General features: G+C 40.0%; 1 protein-coding gene and 1 pseudogene across 1 annotated transcript in view; one reads left to right on the top strand and one right to left on the bottom strand.

Annotated features, from left to right (window-relative positions):
- KCNQ5 (potassium voltage-gated channel subfamily Q member 5) overlaps positions 1-22,174 on the bottom strand; it is a 531,067-nt gene that overhangs the window by 101,852 nt on the left and 407,041 nt on the right. The window contains exon 3 of the mRNA XM_073336454.1: positions 13,580-13,706. Within this exon, the coding sequence (XP_073192555.1) occupies positions 13,580-13,706 (127 nt within the window). The remainder of the gene's footprint in view (positions 1-13,579; positions 13,707-22,174) is intronic.
- On the top strand, positions 7,037-7,602 carry LOC140908201 (mpv17-like protein 2 pseudogene; annotated as a pseudogene).

Here is a 22,174-nt window from a genome sequence, read left to right as displayed (position 1 = left end):
TGTGGGAGACCGTGTCAAAAGCTTTGCTAAAGTCAAGAAACAACACATCCCCTGCTTTCCCTTCATCCACAGAACCAGTAATCTCAACATAGAAGGTGATTAGATTAGTCAAGCATGACCTTCCCTTGGTGAATCCATGCTGACTGTTCCTGATCACTTTCCTCTCATGTAAGTGCTTCAGGATAGATTCCTTGAGGACCTGCTCCATGATTTTTCCGGGGACTGAGGTGAGGCTGACTGGCCTGTAGTTCCCAGGATCCTCCTTCTTCCCTTTTTTAAAGATTGGCACTACATTAGCCTTTTTCCAGTCATCCGGGACTTCCCCCATTTGCCACGAGTTTTCAAAGATAATGGCCAATGGCTCTGCAATCACAGCCGCCAATTCCTTTAGCACTCTCGGATGCAACGCATCCGGCTCCATGGACTTGTGCATGTGCAGCTTTTCTAAATAGTCCCTAACCACCTCTTTCTCCACAGAGGGCTGGCCACCTACTCCCCATGCTGTGTTGCCCAGCGCAGCAGTCTGGGAGCTGACCTTGTTCGTGAAGACAGAGGCAAAGAAAGCATTGAGTACATTAGCTTTTTCCACATCCTCTGTCACTAGGTTGCCTCCCTCATTCAGTAAGGGGCCCACACTTTCCTTGGCTTTCTTCTTGTTGCCAACATAGCTGAAGAAACCCTTCTTGTTACTCTTAACATCTCTTGCTAGCTGCAGCTCCAGTTGTGATTTGGCCCTCCTGATTTCATTCCTACATGCCCGAGCAATATTTTTATACTCTTCCCTGGTCATCTGTCCAATCTTCCACTTCTTGTAAGCTTCTTTTTTATGTTTAAGATCCGCAAGGATTTCACCGTTAAACCAAGCTGGTCGCCTGCCATATTTACTATTCTTTCGACACATCGGGACAGTTTGTCCTGTAACCTCAATAGGTATTCTTTGAAATACAGCCAGCTCTCCTGGACTCCTTTCCCCCTCATGTTATTCCCCCAGGGGATCCTACCCATCAGTTTCCTGAGGGAGTTGAAGTCTGCTTTCCTGAAGTCTAGGGTCCGTATTCTGCTACTTACTGGATCTGGATCTTACTGGATTAAAAACAAGATTTGGCAATCAGATTGGCCACATTGAACATAGCAATGGGCCAGGCCTGCATTTTAACATGCCATTAACAATTAAGGCTGCCAAGATATAACAGAAATCTTAATCACTTCTGAAAAACACATGCTATCTAAAAGAAATGAGAATGCATCTTTTCTAAATTACAACATGTGATCAAAATGAAACAGCAATTACAGACCAATACTAACACAACTGCATCACCTACCCTCATCCTAATATACCCTCTACCCTATACCACCTACCCTTGTCTACAGATGAACTTATTAGAAACAGTCTAGTCTTAGGCACAAATTATAATGAAGCCATGGCAGTAAACAAGCAAAATAAATAATAATAATAATCATAGCTACAAAAACTTAAAGCATCAGACAGAGTGGAAGATATACAGTACACACAAGATAGCTTCAAACATCCTAGGTTAAACCGAAAAAAACCAAAACTGTCTGTAGGCAGAGAACAGCAAAAATGTATTTATTGGGAAAATAAATGAGGCAAATGCCCACCATCAGTGCAAAGGAGATTAATGTGATTACTGACACTAAAAATAAAAATCAAGACAGTTGCGAGGTAGTTATAGAGAGATCCTACAATATATACCAATCACATTTCTTCAAATAAGTTTGTCTATATCATCACCCACTGGGTTGGGGCTGTGACAATCGAAGAGGAAGAGCTGTTTGCACAACTAAACCTGCAAGCCACACCACACCTAGTTCATATATCCAGATATCAGACTGACAATTCTCCTGTCTTCCATGTAATAAGCTTTAACAATTACTCTAATGTAATTCTAGACAGATTGCACAAACTCGGGTACAGAAACTCTAAACTAACATTCAACAATGGCACATATTTGCACCTTGAAGATAAATGCACTCTGGCATGCTCATAATGGGAAATGCCACAAATTGGACTTTAACATAAATTGCCACCAGGCGGTGCACCTTTGTCCACCAGAATCTAGTGAAAGGTTGGGCATTGCACAGTTAGGGCAATATAACAGTCAGTTGCAAAAGTATACAATAATATACATCTAGCAAAGGAACCAGTGGTGGATCAATATGGAAGGTTTTAAATGATTCAACTCTCTGCCTGAAGCATCTCGCTGGATATCATATAGAGTGGAAACTTGCTCAGCAACCAATATTTGAAGCAATTCTTTTAAAAAATAAAAAAGCTAAAATGGGACTGACAATTATTTTGAGGTAGGAGCTATTTTACTACTTCGTAGACTCCATTCTGTTGACATATTTGGCATAATCATGCTCTAGATGAGTGACTAAAACATAAACATTAAATCCTAAATGTTCTGTAAGGGGCGGATGCTATTGTCAATGACTATTTAGGTTGGGGTATGGAAATATCTTATGAATTTCAACAGAGATCATGATTGTAATCCGATAACACAGCCCAACAGAGCAGAGTATGTAAATCTCAGATTGAATAAAGGAAGGTAGGAGGGAGGGAGAGGAACAGAGGCCGATTCTGTTAGCAATTTCATATACTGGAGACCACTAATAGCAGAAGGTTTAGAGCCAGTCCCTAAAAACATTTTAGCAATTTTGGACATGCCCTGTCTAAAAAGTGCACAAAGTGTACAGTATTCCTCAGGGCTGTCGACTATCTGTCCAATTCCTATCACCTCTTCTGCAAGGTCAATGAACCTCTTGATGTGTTGAAGGCTCAGGGATGCTACTGGGAATTCTAGCATCAAAATGTTTTCAAAGAGTTTCAAAGGTTAGTGACCAAACATCCAGCCCTAAAATATGATGGGAATGGAATCTGTAACTCAATTACAGGGTGAATATGGATTAAGAGTCTCCAGACTGCTAAACGGCCAGCCTGTGGCATTTGACTTTAGGACACTTTTTCTAGCAAAGGAAAATCTATGCTCAAATGTGTAAAGAATGTCTAGCTTTGTTTTTGCACGTACCAAGCCTGACTGATATAATCTGGTATGAGACCACACGTGTGGACACAGTACATGATGCTTTGGAAATGATCTTCAATAGTTTCTGTTATTAGCTCCCAAAGGCCTTCAAAGAAAGTAATTAAAAATATCACTTGGATAGACAATGCAGAAAAGGATCTCTGACATTCATCATGGACTTTCTATTGCATACCTGTCCTCTGCTCTGTCCATTGGCTTCCCATTGAATATCTTTCAGGTGCTCAAAGGTCTGGTCCCAGCATATGTAAAAGATCACCTAATACTCTGACCCTGGTCCTAATCCCAACACCTCCACTCCTCAGGCGCAATAGAACTTTCTACCACAAGGGTAAACCTCATCTGTGCAGGAAACAATGCTTTCTTGGAGGCCAGTCCTAGAGTGGAACAAACTTCCACAGGTGCTAACTACCACTACAAACCTCACCACCTCCCACTTAAAGTGCAAAGTGTACTTCTTCAACCTTGCCTGCTCTAATATAAACACTCAGTAACTCTACCAAAACAAAACATGACACGAAAAATTTTCCCCAGAGAGAGAATGAGAGAGGGAAAATGAACCACATGTGACAGATGTTAATCACATCACTTAATGCACTACTGGAAGGTGCTGAGATACTGTGGTGATGAGGCTGCTATAAGAACATACACAGAGCAGAATCAGATCACCAAAAAGAAGTGACTACTGATATCTCAGCTTATGCCAAAAAGATGTAACCAGGAACTGGAGTGTATCAATCAAGCAGATTTCCTTTGAATGGTGGGTAAGTAGCTTCATAAAATAGAGGACCAGACTTTGTCATCCTTATTAACACACAGTAAGCAGGCCCTTAGTCTGCCAGTAGGCCCGCTACCTGCTGACTAGGTAGCTGCTTCACACACTCCAAAGAATTGTTCTGTCAGGACTGCCAGACATGAAGAGATGCCACTAATCATTTGTGAAAAAAGCCCTACAGGGTTTGGGACCTATTTACCTTAAAAAAACATAACTCTTCCTCTGCCCCTCACTGTGCCAACTGAGATCTTCTGAGGCACTTTCTCTAACAGTCACTAATGGACAAATCCTGTTAATTTTGCTCAAGTGAGTAATCTGGTTGGCTATAATTAGACTATTCTCTGGAGTAAGGCGAACAGGGTTTGGCTCTGAATGTGTTTGACTGAAGTTTATAACAGGGCATTTTTAGCAGCTGGGCCCCAACTGTGAAGATTGATCCTTCCAGACCTCCACTTTGCCAACCTTTAGAATGTAATGCAAGGCACATCACTTAGGTTAAGCATATACTTAACTATGGACCATAATTAGGTTCTTTATAGTTCAGGGAGTACAGGAAAGGGGTTATTTATGCTGTTTATTGAGGGCAGTAGATTTACTGTCTAGTTGCATTTAATCTATGTAATGTGCCTAAATACTATGGTGATGGGCACATAACATATCATTTCATAAATAAATTAAACCCCCAACCAACCTTGCAACAACCTAGATGTAGATTTGTTTATAGTGGGCTGACAAAAATATTCTGTGATGGTAATTACTACTTTGATTAATGAGAAATAGATCCTGTAACACACAATAGCCACTGCTATCACTGAATGTTCCAAAGCAAGGTTTGCCAAGAATGACATCCAAGAGATGGATTATGGAGAATGGACTTAAGTTTCCCTGTTGGGAATCTGCACAGTTGAAACATCAGCAGAATTTGAACTTGTATAACTTTCATTGTACTATAGCTAGTCTCGTGATAAAGTAGGAGCAGCTATAAGGAAACTACTAATGGACTAACAGAGATGCATGAAAAGCATTACCCGACTGGAGAAATACACCATCAGAAAGCATGAACTCTCTTTATCTTCCCTTCCTGCTTGATGCCTCTGTTTAATGCTTAAATGCAAATTAAGCAGAGCACACCCCCCTTTGATTAGGACAGCCCTGTTTGCCTTCTGTTGGGGCAGGGCTGTGGGGTTTGGAACATACACCATACAGGGCACTCTTATAACTTCACATACAATGTTACCATACATATTTTATCAGGACAATACTGTCCAGCAAATTATGAGTTTTGAAATGATACCTTACAAGGCATCCTTTGTATAAAGATTATTACAATAGTGTGTAGGGTGTGAATACAGGAGTATATTCTGTCACAGTGGGCTCAAAACAAAACATTAGGTCAAAACATTCCCAAACAAGGGGCTGAAAACCCACATTCGAATCTGGACTTTGCACAAGGTTGGGGCATTCAGATTCAATGGAAAACTCTACTACCACAACCATAGTTTCATAAGAACTACTGAGGAACAACTGTCCTTCAAGGCAGAGCTAGAGAGATCACACACTGCAACTCCAGGTTCAGGGGCTGTTAGAGACACTGGTGACGGCTGGGGAGGAAGCTCAGTGGCTAGTAACACACAGTTGATGCAAAGGATGCCAGAATATAATTAACTTGCCCGATGCACAATTCCCTGACTCTCGCCATCAGTAGAAAGAAGACACCTTGCGAACTGGGAGGGTAGTAAGATAGCCTACAAACTTAAAAACTTTATTGGTAACCAACTAAAAGCCTAAACTATCATTCAGCTTTAGAAGGAGCACTATAATGAGAGTTCTGTACAAAAATTATATGAGAGTATACACTGAATTTGTAGACAGTCAGTTAATATGAACAGTACACTTACATGTACATTAAGTATTGCTTTTGTGTATGCAAGTGTTATGCTGGATCATATTAAAGAAGTTCTGTATTAAAATCACAAATGAGTTTGATTCCCCATAGTTTAAATTCCAGGGTATTACTAACTAAAAGGTCTCTTGGTTTTTGGTCTTTTATTTTTACTGTTTCTCTCCCCCTCTGTGTGAAACTTGCAAGCTGCTAATTGTGTTAGTACATCCTACGACAGAGTCTGTTCTCAAAGCAATACTTTGTAACAACAACAACTCACACAGAGACTCCCCGCTCTTTCGTTGTATTCATCTCGCTTTGTTAACAATTGTGATTAAAATAGAGATAGAGGATGTATGTGGATGGATGCTTATAATAAATGAATGATCAGGGAATCCAGTGTCGATCAGCCGAAGAAGGCGTCAAGTGGAAACAACCAGAGGACCCCCCGGAGGGCAGACTGGAATCCACCCAACAGCCTCAAGGGTGGGAGAACCGAAGAACAAGATAACATCTGGCAGCACGGAGCTGTCAGGAACGTGCCATTTGCTGATTGATTCAGCAATAGCATGATAAAGCAATTCCCATAGACTGGCATAGGAAGAAATTCCTATAAAAATGGACTCTAGAAACTGAGAACTTTGCGGTCTGATTCTGCAAACCAACTTCCAGGAGCATCAGATGTGCATCTGACAAGGCCCTGCTCCCTCCTCGTGTCCAGGTTACCTGGCCAGTGGCTTGGTATGAGCAACTCTAAGGCTGGTAACTATGATAACAACTTTGTAGAACCTGTGTGTGTGTGCGTATGAATGAATGTGTGAATAAATATGAAATTGAACGGAATGTTATAGCTATAACTAACTGCTTACTATGATTCTTTCTGCATTCACAATAAATGTGGCATTTTGCCTTATTCCCTTTAATAAGATCCTGCTATTTTTTATTTTATTGGTATAACACAAGTTCAAGAATTAAATTTTCTCCCTGCTGTATGCAACAATTTACTGAGAGATGGTGGTGACATCATAATAAAGCACAAAAGCAAAAGTCTTAACTAGAACCTAATGATAAGTTTGTTAGTGGTGCCTTTTATTCATGGCTTTGATTAATTTTTTACAAGATCTAACATGGAGCAGTTTTCCAGCTACTTCAGCCTGTAATAAGACTCCAGAAAAGCAAAAGATGGTAATGCTCACAGGACAGACTTCTCAGGGTCTGGGAAAGGAAGGAGATGAGGGACCACCTCTGAACACCTTTGCCTGAGTTATCTGGTCAATATGGATTTATTGAAGAGTAAAAAAAAGAAGGAGAAAGATGTTTGGCTGGGGTAGTCAGCTCTTTGCTGTCTTCTCATGCTACAGAAAGGCCCTTTTCAGTAACCAGTTCATTCTGGTTACAAACACAGTGAGTTGTGTCACACTACCGTGCCAGCAACTGCAGACATACTTCAGCAGACTTGGGAAATCAGGACAAACACCAAACCAAAGTGGGAGCTGATCTAGATAGCTTGTATGTTTGCTACTGGTGCATCCATCAGACCATTAATACTTTACTGGTACCTCTGGTTAGAAGGAGCATTGCAGATTTAAAGGATAAATAATGTCCTTACAAAAGTATCCATTGATAAGATGGTAGCTTCTCTAGTTAGGAGAGGGTAGTATTTCATGGGACTAGGCACACTGGAAGGCCAAGAAATGAAGGAAAACTGGTGGAAACTCAAGAAGTTTGGGAAATTGTAGAAGGCAGATCTCTGACTTTGGCCATAAGTTTGGGTGATTAATTTCTTGTTCCTCACTCCATGTAATCAAGTGATATATGTGACTATGGTTACACTGTGATGGAACACATAATTTTCACACCTCAAACACAGAAGCAAATGACCACAAACACAGGAGACAGATTCTAAGAGCAGTGATGGCTAGACCAATAATTAAAACACCCCAGTATCAGAGCGGCTTTATAGCCATGTGTTTCTGTAAGATGTCCATGAAAGTTCTTTAAAAATAATAATGTGGATGTATGAGGGTTTTCCATTCTAACCCTCTAATATGTGAGGTGGTATTCAAGATCTGACATTCCTAGCTAATCCTGTCTCCCAGAAGAAGGGAAATGGCTGGATCAATTGTAGATGTGCAGGAAATATCATATCGATCACAGTTTTTATTTCACTTTTAAACTATTAAACTTTTCTGTAGACATGCCACTTGCACAATCCCTTAACAAATATTTTTTCTGAATTTAGAGACAATTTCACAGTGTATCTGTATTTGCTATGATAAGGTGCTGATTGAGATTGTTATGTATGAACTGGGGGTACTAGGGCCGGAAAGGAAAATGTTGAAATAATTACGATAATTATCTATTCACTTTTCTTTTTCATCTGCTGTCACCTCTTGACCTCCCCCATGCCATTCTTTTTCTTCTCTCATGCATCTGTAATCACTTTCTGTCTCTCCTCTGATTCCTTTGCCTCTCTCTTCAGATATGCCTCCGCCCTATGCTAAAAAATCTTTTCTCAGTCCCTCCTGCCTTATCAGCTACTGTCTAATCTTTCTCCTCCCATTGACTTCCAAGTTCCTTGAGCATGTTGCCTAGTCCCACGATTGTGGCTTCTACATTGCTGACTCCTGGAGTCTTTTCAATCTGGCTTTCCCCTACTTCACTCCACTCAAATTGCATTAATGAAAGTCACCAGTCATCTCTTCCTGAACAAATCCAAGTGTGACTTCTTCATTCTCCTCTTTCTGTCTGCTGTTTTGAAACAATACACTTTGCCATCCTCATTGATTGTCCTCACTGGACTTTCAGGAACAATTACTCAACTCGATCTCCTACCTCTCATAGTGCTCCTTTAGTGTCCTCTTCCTGGGCAGTTCTACTTTCTTCTCTCTCCTCCTTTTCAGCCTGAATCAAAAGGGACATGTCCCTTCCTTTGTTCTCTCCAGACCTGGGTGACCTCATCAGCTGTCATGGCTTCAGCTATCATCTTTATACTCGCGAGTCATAAATCCATCCCTCCAGTTTGTCTCTGAAGCCGCCTCTGGCACATTTCTTCCTGGATATCCCAGCTCCACCTAAAACAGAACCCCCAAGTCCTCCTCCCCCTGTCACAATGGATAACTATCAGAGATGGGCAAATAATTGATTTTTCAAGATGAGGTAGATGTAGATTCAAATGACTACTCTGAATCAGGCAGAGAAAAGATTTGAATCCATGTTTTCTACCTCCCAGGTGAGTGCCTTAATCACCAAGCTGGAGAGTTGTTCTCACGCTCTCTCTTTGACACAATGAATGTTTGGCTGTTTATTCAGATTAGAACAGCTGCAACAGGAGAGACTGAATGCAGAATAGCCTGCACCCTGGTGGTTAGGGCACTGCCTGGAAGGGTGGAGGCTGAGTTCAAGTCTCTGCTCTATTATTTACTCAAAGTGCAATGGTTTCAACAAGAGAGACTGAGAGCAACCCCCCCTCCACCCCGCCTGAATACCCTATAGGCTAGTGGTGGGGATGCTCATATGGGAGGAGTAGATCTGTGTTCAAGTTCCTGTTCCAGAATGGGGATTCAAACCCTGGGTCTTCCACATCCCAGGTGCCTTAATCTCTGTGCTAAAGGTTATAGGGAGAGATGGGGATGCTCACACTCTGAATCTGGCCCTGGAAAAGTTTTTCCCAGATGAAATTTATAGGATCAAATTTGCAAATAGTTTTGGATTGACTGAAACTGCATTTTTCAACAAGTAAACCATTTTTCCAAAAAACATTTCACCCAGCTCTAATAACTACACCATCCTTCCCTATGCTAGCTACAAAGCCAATGCCTTTTTAAAGGAAGAAGTGTATTTTTGCCATTCAAGTGCACTTTTTGTTTTGGGATGTCAATGAATTGCCTAACAGAACTGATAGTTTCTTGTTATTATTCTCATTTCTTGTTTTAAATATTGAAATAGCACCTACGAACCCCAGTCATGGACAAAACTCTATTGTGCTAAATACCGCACAAACACAGATTTGTTCCTTCTGACTTTTAATGAAAAATTGTAATTTTGCAGTGGCTCAGATTTTTCTGTTTTGTGGCTGCAACATCCTAGGGTAAGTGTGTCCTAGATATGCCCACATCTTGAATACTGCATGCAGATCTGGTCCCCCATCTCAAAAAGAGATATATTGGAATTGAAAAAGGTACAGAAAAGGGCCAAAAAAAATGATCAGGGGTATGGAACAGCTTCCATATGAGGCGAGATTAATAAGACTGGGACTTTTCAGCTTGGAAAAGAGACGACTAAGGGAGGTATGATAGAAATCTATAAAATCATGACTAGTGTGGAGAAAGTAAATAAGGAAGTGTTATTTACTCCTCACAACCAAATGAAATTAATAGGCAGCAGGTTTAAAATGAACAAAAGGAAGTATTTCTTCACACACAACACAACTGTGGAATTCTTTGCCAGAAGGTGTTGTGAAGGCCAAGACTATAACAGGGTTCAAAGAAGAACTAGATAAATTAATGGAGGATAGGTCCACCAATAGCTATTAGCCAGGATGGGCAGGGATGGTGTCCTTAGCCTCTGTTTGCCAGAAGCTGGGAATAGGCAACAGGGGGTGGATCACTTGATGATTATCTGTTCTGTTCATTCTCTCTGAAGCACCTGCCATTGGTCACCACTGGAAGACAGGATACTGGGCTAGATGGATCTTTGGTCTGATCCAGTATGGCTTTGCATACTGGAGAATTTCAGAGAGCATTGCTCCCTCCTGAGGCATGCTGCTTTTTGGAAACTCTTCCAAGTCCTGTATGGCTGTGCACTTCCTCCTACACAACCCTGCGCTTCAGTGACACAATCTGACCAGTCTGACTGCCTTAGTGAAGAGGATAAATTAAAGACCCATATAAATAGTACTGGAATCCAAATGATCATTTTTCTAAATAAAGGACAGATATGTCAAAATTAGGACAGATCATATATTAAATCAACAGTCATTGGGGCCCAATAAAGAAAAGCTAGGAAGTGAAGGCCTTGATCCCTTCACCGCTGTGAGCCTCTACAGCACAATATGGCAACATCCTTTGCAGTCCTGAAATTCCAGCTTCAAATTGATATGCCTAGTACACGGGTCAGCGCTTGTGTGCTCTGTGGATGAGATACACTGGCCAAGTAGTAATTAGGTAAAATAAGGGATATCAGGCAGTTCTCAATCTAACACAAAATACATAGCCAGGATGAATAGCACAATTATATTTCCCATATCCTCTGAGACAGCGAATAGGGTGCAAAGCAGGCCAACATGTACTGATGTATCTTTTCTTACCAAGGAGCACCCAGAGTTGTTTGTAAACTAACTTGTCAGACTTACTGACATCATAGGCTCATTATTGTAAGTATTGGCCTTTGGTTGTGAGTACTACACACTGACAGGTCATTAATGAAATCTAAACAAAAGAAAGGCTCTCTGAACTTGACCTTTTTGGTAATCTGAACATTTATTATTTCTACCTCTTAGGCCAATGACCTAAGTAATTGTGTTTGACTGCAAAAGTAGTTAGATCTGCTGAGGATATACAGGCAAGTTAAATTAAGGGCAAACAGACCATGGCTGTAAAGATATCACTATTACATTGAAATGGGAAGTAGAATGAATGAACTGTAAATAAGGATTAAAAAACAAAAAGCCAAATCTAGTCATGGGATTTTAGAGGAACTCTACTTTGACTTTAATGGGGAGTTCAGCTAATAAAGCCATATGACTCACCATTATTAGTAGACCTATTAAAAACAATAGAAAAGAATGCTAGTTTTCAAGTGGTTCAAAAAGTAAAAATAAAATAACCCATAAAGGAAAATTGCTAAGTATTTAAAGCAATACTGTCAGATAGTTTAGGCCCAACATTTAGAGTCCCCACCCAGGAAAAACATTTTACAAATGCTAACAAATAGAAAGGCATTCCTTACGTTTTTTTCCATTAGTTCATTTTTTAAATGCTGCAGCATGAGGCATGAAGCATGAGAATACTATAGACCAAGAGAAAAAGCAGAGATAGGAACAAATGGGGCCAGTTTAATAGTTAGAAACAAGTGAAGAGCAAGAAACAATCAGGGAAAACAGTGAAAAGTATATAACGATTGCTTAAAATTCTGGTCTAGATTGTGACCTAGCCCCATGCAATGGAGTCTATGTTGCAGTGTTGCTCCTAGAATGGCCCAGAAGGGAGACTGACTGCCAGAATGTGCTCCCTGATATACTGGTGTAGATACACCGCCAGGGGTCAGAGTCAAAGCTGTATTCACTCCTCACTCCTTCCTGCTCATTGGCACGCAGGAGGGGACACAGCGGCACTGTGGAGCATGCTACCCACCAGGTCCTGGAAGCTGCGTTATGGTACATGGGGTGCTTTATGCCCTTCTTACTCCCTTCGGCTAGTGCCCAGAATGGGCCATAATCTGGCCTTCTTTAATTATCGACAGGTTCGTAAGTAACACAGGTTTGGATGTGTAACTTTGAGCATGACTGTGTCCCTTAACTAACTTACTTTATGCAAGGAATTAACACCTCCAAAATGAAGTTAATTAGCAGCAAAAGGCTTGCACACAGTAGGAGGAAAGAAAACTGAAGATAAACTGAAGCTGGATTGAACAAATTGTGGCTATCTCCAAACAAAGAGTTCTAGGACAGCAGCAAGTAATCTGGGATGTTAAACATGTTTCTGCTATTTAAATGTTTGACTTATTTTATCGTTAATAAACCACCTGTGCTGAACTGTCTGGTTCTGTTATCTTGAATTATGTACAGTAGAACCTTGATTATTAGAAAGAGTTGAGTGTACCAAAAACCTGCAAATACCCATGGGTTTGATTAATCAGGGGAGTCATATGGCTGAATTCAGGGAGAGGGAATGTTTGAGGGGCTGGCTTCCCCAATGAAGGCTGCCTGGAAAAGACAGGAGAGAGTGGAGTTTCTACACACGAGTCCCTTCTGTCTCCTCTTCAGCCAGTTGCCTTGGGGAAACAGGTAACTTCCTCTCCCTGCTTTCCTCTTTAGCCAACTGTGCAGTAAGCCTCAGGGGACATGTTGTTCCCTAATTTCACATTAGATCTGGCTAACCATGGTTCGGATATGGGACTCAAAGTTCTACTGTATTTATTGGGAAAAAGCCCCTACAATTGATAATTATAGGACTTATTGTAAAGTGCTTAATAATGATGCTTTTATAGATGATACACCTCTGAGTAATGCAAAATGGTCGAAACCCACTGTGACCTTCTCTATACACTCCCAATCAACCTTTACCTGACACACCCATACTTACTTTGGTCAGTGTACTTGTAAGGAACCTGCAACGTGGCTAATATTGGCTGCTCTTGCATTCTAAACATCACAGCTTCAACAAAAGTGATTCTTTTGGGAATTCCACCTACTCATATTTCCCTCATTACAGCCCCACTGCAACTGAAGGACTTTTTTGGTGAGATTATTTGTTATTTGCATTGGGGCCTTTGGGTGCTACTGCAATTAGGTTGGGGACCCCTGGTGCCAGGTGTTGTACAAACACAGGCCAATATGTCTCCTGCCCCTAGGAGTTTATAATCTAATTTGAAATGAGTTGCAACAAGTGAGTGCAAATAGCAACTGGAGAGAACAAGGAGGTCAGAGGATGAGGGTAATGAAGCTGAGATCCTGCTGTTACACAGGTTCACTATTGCACCAACATGTTGGTTCCAAATCAGACATTTTTTTAAAGAATTACAGTAAAATCAAGTAAATAAACTGAATCTGTTATTATGTGTGCAAGAAATCAGCCAACCTGTGATGTCTAGGTTGTAACTTTTGGAATTTACATTGAAATTAATTGGGAAACTCACCTATTACACAGAATGGTTTCCTCGCAAATCGCAATCTTCCTTGCCATCCTCGGTAGCGACAACAGCAGCCAGCTGACCAGATACGAATGATATATTCCAAACCAAACACAACAATCATGACAAACTCCTGGAAAGGGAAAATAATAGACATGTCTGTTGCAGGCTCCAGAAACAAAATAGCAAGAAATACTTGACAATTATGCCTGACGAGTCAATTCATCTAATGCAACTGTATTCCTTTTCCTGAATCAAACCAAACTGGTTCTGTAGGGCATCAAAATACTAGGACTTGCATGTCCATACAGTAAATACAAACACCCAAAAGTGTCCCTATTAAGGGCACGGTCCTTATCTGTGCATCACTAAATATCTTCTAAAGTCAGCTATTTAATGTGAAAGAATTAAGTGTCCAGTCCTGCACCATAAATGTCAATGGCAAAACTCTCAGTGACTTTCAAAGTTCCACAATCAGGCCCCAGGTGATTTTACAAGTTACTCAATAATATACATATTCAAAACTGGGCTCTTATTTTGAAAGCTTAGTATTCTGGCAGGTACATTCTCATTTTACTTCATGGTAATGATATGCATGTGAAATAATTTAGGCCACACATAGGAATTCAGGAAACACTGTTTTATTCTGTACCAGTCTGAGATAAAACCCCCATGTGCTCATCTGGTGCAGCATGTGTTAGCAGTATTGTCCGTCTGATTTAGGGCTGGTTCCTGCTCTCATTAAAGTCAGGTAAGAGAAGTGACCATAACTGGCCAATGGCATATACAGTTTGTGTCCCAGTAAATGTACGCGCAAATTGTGTGTAAGTTTTTCACATAAAACTGTGTGTGTAAAACCTTTGAAAATCTGGCCTTGTTTTCTTTACTTTCAAGTTGAAATTGTCTTTCAATTGTCTACACCAGGGATTGGCAACCTTTGGCATGCGACTCATAAGGGATATCCGCTGGTGGGCCGGGATGGTTTGTTTACCTGTAGCGTCCGCAGGTTCGGCCAATCACAGTTCCCACTGGCCGCGGTTCACCGTTCCAGGCTAGTGGGGGCTGCTGGAAGCGGCGGCCAACACATCCCTCGGCCCACAATGCTTCCCGCAGCCCCAATGGGCCTGGAATGGCAAACCGCGGCCAGTGAGAGCTGCAATCGGCCGAACCTGCAGACGCTGCAGGTAAACAAACCGTCCCAGCCCACCAGCAGATATCCCTGACGGGCCGGGTGCCAAAGGTTGCCGATCCCTGGTCTACACATTTCAAAAGTTTCAATCTATATTTGCGGCACATACGGCAGGCCAAATTCTGCTTTCAGTAAAATCAGTGAAGTCAATGGAGTTACAGCAGTTTAACTAAATAGAATTTAGCTCACTATTTCTTAAAGTGATTGGAATTCAAAGACATGATGTGAAATAGTGCATTGAATACAGGCATGGTATTATAATCTTCATTTAGATTTACTCCCAAAATGTCATTGATATGGTATACTGGTTTTAAAATGATTAAATGAGAGTTTGGGTAACTTGCAAATGGAAGAGAAAAGTACTTGATGGAACTTATTAAGCAGTTTATCAAGAAATGAAGGACGAAAATTATATTTTATTTGACAGGTGACAACATTTCTCTGTCCAGAATAAAGCTGTTCTATGTCAACCAATTAATTTGTTATCTTTACAGGATAAGGACTAGCATGGTACCAGTAAGTAAGCATTACAAATAAATTAAACAGAGGAATATTTGCAGGAAAAGGGTTGACCCACCTTTGATTTTTTTCCAGGAATCATTCATATGTTTTTGGTTTTTCTTTTCTTTTTTTTTTACACAGTAAAAGCCTAAAACTCCTGAAAGCAAGTCAGTTGCAGACAGCACCTGTGGTTAGCTCAGGGACTCATTTACATGAACTAATGGCATACATAGTTTTGTGGTGTGTAATAATGCCGACTTAACTTATAATTAATGGCCTTATATTCATATATTCTGTACTGTGTTTGCCTATCCTTACGTACAGCTTTTTCCAAACATGCAAACCCTTCCTAAAATGATGTGTCAGCTTGATTTAAATTTATCACATTTATTAAACTGTACTTATAAGCCCCTCTGGAAGCTTCCTTTTTCACCTTTGTAAATCCTTGTATTTAAATTCATAAATCACATATAAACCTAAGATGAGATGTCCTTATCCATAACACAGTAACAGAAAAGGCCTAGCATTGCTTTGTTTTAAAGAAAATCCAAAGAACAATTAACACGATAGGTTAGTGGGATTAATTACGCTATTTCAGCAAGCACTAAGGTAAGTCTATGGACAGAATTACTGCACAGTACTCTAGTGTATTTATGTTCCTTATTAATTTTCTTGCTTAATCAATTCATTAACTATATTGCAAAATACTTCCTTTTTCTAGTAATTCTCAATAGTGGTTTAGCATGTGGCAGATTCCCTATGGGTCAATTCCCTGTTGGCCAAGAATGAAAAGAGGAAATACAATCTGGTTGGAAAAACTAGAGAAATAGTATTTTAGTTATTTAGTTACCACTTTTATATTGTAAATGGCTAAATCTGGCTTATATATGGTCAGATGAGGTTTCCAACTTTTTGTGTGTTCATGGAAGGGATCTAGTCATTTTACACTTGATTTCCTTGGTGAAGTTTACTTTTTCTTTGGGAGTGGTGGAAGGTAGATCTCCAGTCACTGTCTTGATTCCCTTAAAAATCTCTTGCTTGTTAAAATCTAGTCACATTTTGAACGAATTACTACAAAACTAGTTTGTATGGCAAACGGGGTATGTATATGCATGGGAAGCACGCTGAAACTGTCATAATCTCTTCATCTCATGTACTGAATCTGATTCATACACATAGAAAGATGCTCTCCTTCATGGTCCAGGCCCCACTAATGCTTCTGAGCTAGAATAGGCAAGAATGAAATTCATTCATGAATACTATACAGAAGTATTATTTTACAGCATTAACCATTTGGCTGAAACTCACAGCATATATTGCTGATATAATGAATGAGATAAAGTGTATTAAACTTTATGTAACTTCACACTGGTGTCTATTACTGCCCGTTTTGTTTAGAGTTCATTTACAATATTACCATTAGGAATTCCTGTTCTCAGTGTTTTCGTAGCTATAGTAAGTGGGTGGGAGGGTGGTAAGGGAATTCATTGTGACTTGAAATCTTGTATGTGATTCAAGGTGTCCTGTGGTACAAGGTCTTTTCTGTCAGAAAGCACACTTTCTCTCTTTCACACACACATTTTGAAGAAAAAAAGTCCATTTGGGCATATTTAAGTCAAGAGAGTAAAAGAGATAAAGAATTTGCTTTCAGACATTCTTCGCAAAAGTATGAATTTTTTTAGATTGGATACGTAGATTGAAACACCTCAGTTTTATTCTGAGACATATCACCATTTCTAGCAGTATTGCCCGTTTAAGTATAGAGAATCTCTCTCAAGCCAGTAGAATTTTTCACAAATAAAATAAATTTTAAATGCGACCACTTGGCAAATGATCCTATTACCTTGCAGGATCAGGTCTCCAGTGGCCATTGCTTTAGCTAAATGACTTGAAGAGTCATATTTTTCAACCTATATTTCTGTCAGGGTTCCTTCCCCACTCTGAACTCTAGGATACAGATGTGGGGACCCTCATGAAAGACCCCCTAAGCTTATTCTTACCACCTTAGATTAAAAACTTCCCCAAGGTACAAACTTTGTCTTGTCCTTGAACAGTATGCTGCCACCACCAAGCGTTTTAAACAAAGAACAGGAAAAGAGACCACTTGGAGATGTCTTCCCCCAAAATATCCCTCCAAGCCCTACACACCCCCTTTCCTGAGGAGGCTTGAGAATAATATCCTAACCAATTTGTTACAAAATCGTCAAAGACCCAAACCCCTGGATCTTGGAATAATGGAAAAATCAGTCAGATTCTTAAAAGAAGGATTTTATTTAAAAAAAAGAAAGGTAAAAATCATCTCTGTAAAATCAGGATGGAAAATACTTTACAGGGATTCAAAACACAGAAGATCCCCCTCTGGGTAAAACCTTAAAGTTACAGAAAACAGGAATAAACCTCCCTCTTAACACAGGGAAAATTCACATAAAACAAAAGATACACTAATCCACCTTGCCTGGCTTACCTATACGGGTTGCAATATTGGAGACTTGGATTAGGATGGGTGGGAGAAGACGGATTTCTGTCTGGCCTCTCTCAGTCCCAAGAGAGAACAACATGTAAACAAAGAACACAAACAAAAGCCTCCTCCCCCGCTCCAAGATTTGAAAGTATCTTGTCCCCTTATTGGTCCTTTGGGTCAGGTACCCGCCAGGTTAGCTGAGCTTCTTAAGCCTTTACAGGTAACAGGATGGTGCCTCTGGCCAGGAGGGATCTTATAGCACTGTACACAGAAAGGTGGTTACCCTTCCCTTTATATTTATAACAATTTCTATATGAGATTTTTTTAAAAATCATCATTTAAAGGGTATAAGAAGCTCACAGGTCATAAGCTACACTTGAATAAATTTGAAATTTTGTATTAGACCACAGGACAGGAAAATCAGAGTCAAGAATGAAACCCAGTGCTTGTGCCAGTTATTACAGTTGGCACGAGCTACTACTGCTAGATGCCTCAAACCACTGGAAGACTTTAAACGCTACAGGTACTTCAATACCAAGGGAGCAACTGAGGGAGTTGGAGATAGAAGTTCAGATTTCCATTTCCATTTTCTGTCCTACTGATGTCTAGGCAGGACTTCTGGGACCCAGTTACACTGCCCTTACTCCTCCCAAACCATTGACGTTAATTGTACTTTTGGCAAGAGAGAGCAGGATCAGACTCATATGGATACTTTACTAAATGTTTTTTATGTGTGGCTGCTCATCTACTTAGACACCATTCACCTGGTTCTGATTTTCCTTACACCAGTGTGAGCCTAGATTAACTTCCCTGAGGTCAATGGAGTTACTCCTGTGTAAAACAAATCAAATTCAGGATTTTTATTTTATATATGAAAGCAGGTGAAGCTATGAGCCTACAGAAAATTCCTACTTACTACAAAAATGAGAACAAAATCCAGACTTTTAAATACTTTGAATATTGTTGGTTTTTTGTTTTGTCCCTCAGTGATGGAGACACAAGGACCAAACATAACTGGAAATATACATAATAATTTGGACAGTTATTGGATTCCTTATAGTGACTTCATATCATTTTAAAAGGTATTGTAAATATGTCATTCTAAGCAACACACACAGACACGTAAATCAGAATAAGACCACACTGTTCTTTAATCTGGCCTCTTTAAGGAACTCATCAGGGTAGACTTCACCCGTGACTACATATACACTACGAATGGTAGCCTTTTGTAGAGGGGGTGAGTAACCAAGCCCAAGTTTTCCCCAGTAATTGATAAAACAGATCATTTGAGTGGGAAAAAAGTCTTCACTACTTCCTGGAATGCTATTAATTCTGCTCAACAGGACACAATAGTATCAGCTCCATCTGAACTGACATTTTTTTACATTCAAAATTCCCATTAACATCAGTAGGAGATAAGAATGTGTGTTTCAGTCTTGCAGCCCTTGCGCATATATAATGTATCTGGCCCAGGAAAGCAGATCAAATATGAAATTAACAAAAGGTTTTATAGGGCTTCAGTAAACTGGGCTGATAATTAATGAACTCAAACAGGGTAACAACTCAAACAGGGTAACAGATATTGTTAGTGCTTTTAGTTAGTTTGTTTTCCTCTCTCTAATTAGGATTCAAACTGTACTTTGTTATTAAATTAGCATGCTTCTCAGACGCTTTTCTGTGATAAGAAATTTCCCTTAATATAACATTCAAATGGCTAAAAACTATTTTAATTTCTGCATTAATTAATATAATTATTCATTAAAACTCTAAATAACCTTGGGTTAATTTGCTGCATACCTGCTGTGGCCATCAGGTTCCCTTGGTTCCAGACCATTATTTTACAGAATCAGATGGTATTTAAGTAAAGAAAAAATGCTGATATTGTAAATTCTGGGTTATTTTTCCCAGTCATAAGAGAGTCATGGTTAATTAGTTACACTAGCTATTGCATACAAGAGATCTGCATACAAAACAATAGCTCTTCTCTTATTTTACTTATATTTTCTGTACTTAAAATAAAGTTTCATAATCTTATGTAGAGCACTAAACTAAGATATTATTTGCAACGGAGCTTCTAATGGGTATAGGCCCTGTTTGTACAGAGCTCATTGTAGATTGGGGTCTCTGTACCAATGGTTTTCAGGAACTTAGAAAGTGAACCAGAATCTATCAAAACAGTTCGGTGAAATAAACGTTAATATAAACATCAGATAAAACCAGCATCTCTATATTAATGGAAACACATAGAGCCAGATTCTCAGTTGGTGTAAATCAGCTTAACTCCAGTGGGTCAGATGGAGCTATGCCAATTTACACCAGCTCTGGTCCAGAAAGTCTTGAAAACAAATGTATTTATTATTTTCAAGCTACCAGAAAAAGAAAGAACTAATTTTTCTCACATCTTCGATTCCTGATGACTTTGCATCAGCTTCTGCAATTTTAGTTTGGTAACCTGTAAAACTTCTATGACACATAAATGGCATCATCCAAATAATAATGGCTAGGTGCTAGCGTAATGCAAATAAAATAATAATAGTGCTTTATGATTCACAGTTTATGGGAAGTTGAAATGTTTGCTCACTCAATTAAAAGAAGAACATAACAGTTTATCTTGGTTCCAGGACCATGCCCTGCACCCCTTGTCAGGTAAAACTCTAGCAGTGGTTCTCAAACTGTGGATCAAGATCCCAAAGCGAATCATGGCCCCATTTTAGTGGGGTTGCCAGGGCTGGCTTAGACTTGCTAGGGCCTAGGGCCAAAGCCCAAATACAGCCCGAGGGCTTCAGCCCTAGGCAGCAGGGCTCAGGTTACAGGCCCCCTGCCTGGGGCTGATGACCTTGGGCTTTGGCCCCTGGGCTTGGGGCAGTGGGAATTTGGCTTTGCTCCCTCGCACCCAGGGTGGCAGGACTTGGTGGACTCAGGCTTCAGTCCCCCCTCCTGGGGTCCTGTAGTAATTTTTGTTGTCAGAATGGGTGGTGCAGTGCAATGAAGTTTGTAAACCCCTGCTCTACTGATTCCTGAGCGATGAGTACAGGATTGAGTCCTACAATTAATAGTTCTTGTTTTCAGAATGACATAAAATTGTGTCATTAATGCATTGCCCCCTGAATGCTGCGCTGCCCCATCTCTGAAAATCTGGGAGGCATTGTGCCTCAAACAATCCAAAGGCTTCCAGAGTTCCAGAGGATAACAGCTACTGCATCTCCCCTTTAAGGGGGTGCACTCTGCACTTCTCCTTTACAGCTGACTGCTTTAGGGATAAGTGGCAAATATGCCCCACATCCTCCTTGACCCTTTTGGATCAGCCACGTGCAACACTTTGACAAAGAAAAGTGTAAAGGTTCCAACTGTTACAATATGGCTCCACCCCCATAACTGCATTGACACCAGTCTGTTATGATTAGATCCAACCAATGAATCCTATTGGTTGCTATGCCACATGGGTTTGGGCAGTGCTTGCTCACTGTTCCTAGCTCTCAGGTGCACACCCAGGTGTAGACCGCACGAGTGACACCCTTCTTTAATTCAATTCTTTACAGTATAAAGCCTTACTTGTTTCCTTGTGAGTTGTTCTTTTACATATTCATTATCCATTTATCTGTTCATAATATCCTAAAGTCTTTAGGTCTTGCATCTGTTTGTCATTCCATTTTCACAAATCAATAAGAGGAATTCAGGTAAAAAGCACTGTTTCTACTACTTTGTATTCAACACACGCCAAATTCCTGTGACAATGCCCGACATTTTCTATTAAAATGATTTCAGTGATTGTTAGGTACTTAGAAAATTAGAGATTTCATAGAAATTCAGGTTCAAGGCAAAAGTACGGCTGTGCTTCATGCTGAAACATTGGAAATTTTAACTATAAATACTAATTTTAATGCATCAATTAATGGAATATCATAGAAACAGTTCCCCAATCCTCCCAGCCTAATACATTTTGATCTAAATGTACAACTCTTGTGCTATCAATTCTAATAACAGAAACTATATTGTGTTACTATATGGTTTTCTATTATATCATTTCCTCCTTTTGTTAACAATTGCTCAGTGATTAATATATACCCTATTTCTATAGAACAGGTACGGTAAATAAAGGATTAAATTTTTATGATGTTACACTATCTAATTACTCTTGTGAGAAAGGACTGTGTCTACCTCTGTTTTTTCAGCAGTTAGCACAAAGGATTCCCGATCGGGGTGAGCAGCTGGCAGTGCAACTAGAAATAATAACATCTCCTGTAATGCCAGCAAAAAACTGGACAACGGTTAGGGTGCTGCTTTGCTGAGACCACTGCCTAGTGTGCTCACGAGTATTGTGCATCCCCATCTGTCTGTATCCATCTGTTGTGTTTTGTCTTATACTTAGATTGTAAGCTCTAAGGGGCAGGGGCCATCACTTTGTTTTTTTGTTTGTTCAGCACCTAGCATAATGGGTCCTGGTCCATGA

This window comes from Lepidochelys kempii, chromosome 3 (assembly GCF_965140265.1).
Source record: "Lepidochelys kempii isolate rLepKem1 chromosome 3, rLepKem1.hap2, whole genome shotgun sequence".
Lineage (NCBI taxonomy): Eukaryota > Metazoa > Chordata > Testudines > Cheloniidae > Lepidochelys > Lepidochelys kempii.
This window is presented reverse-complemented; position numbering and strand designations above follow the sequence as displayed.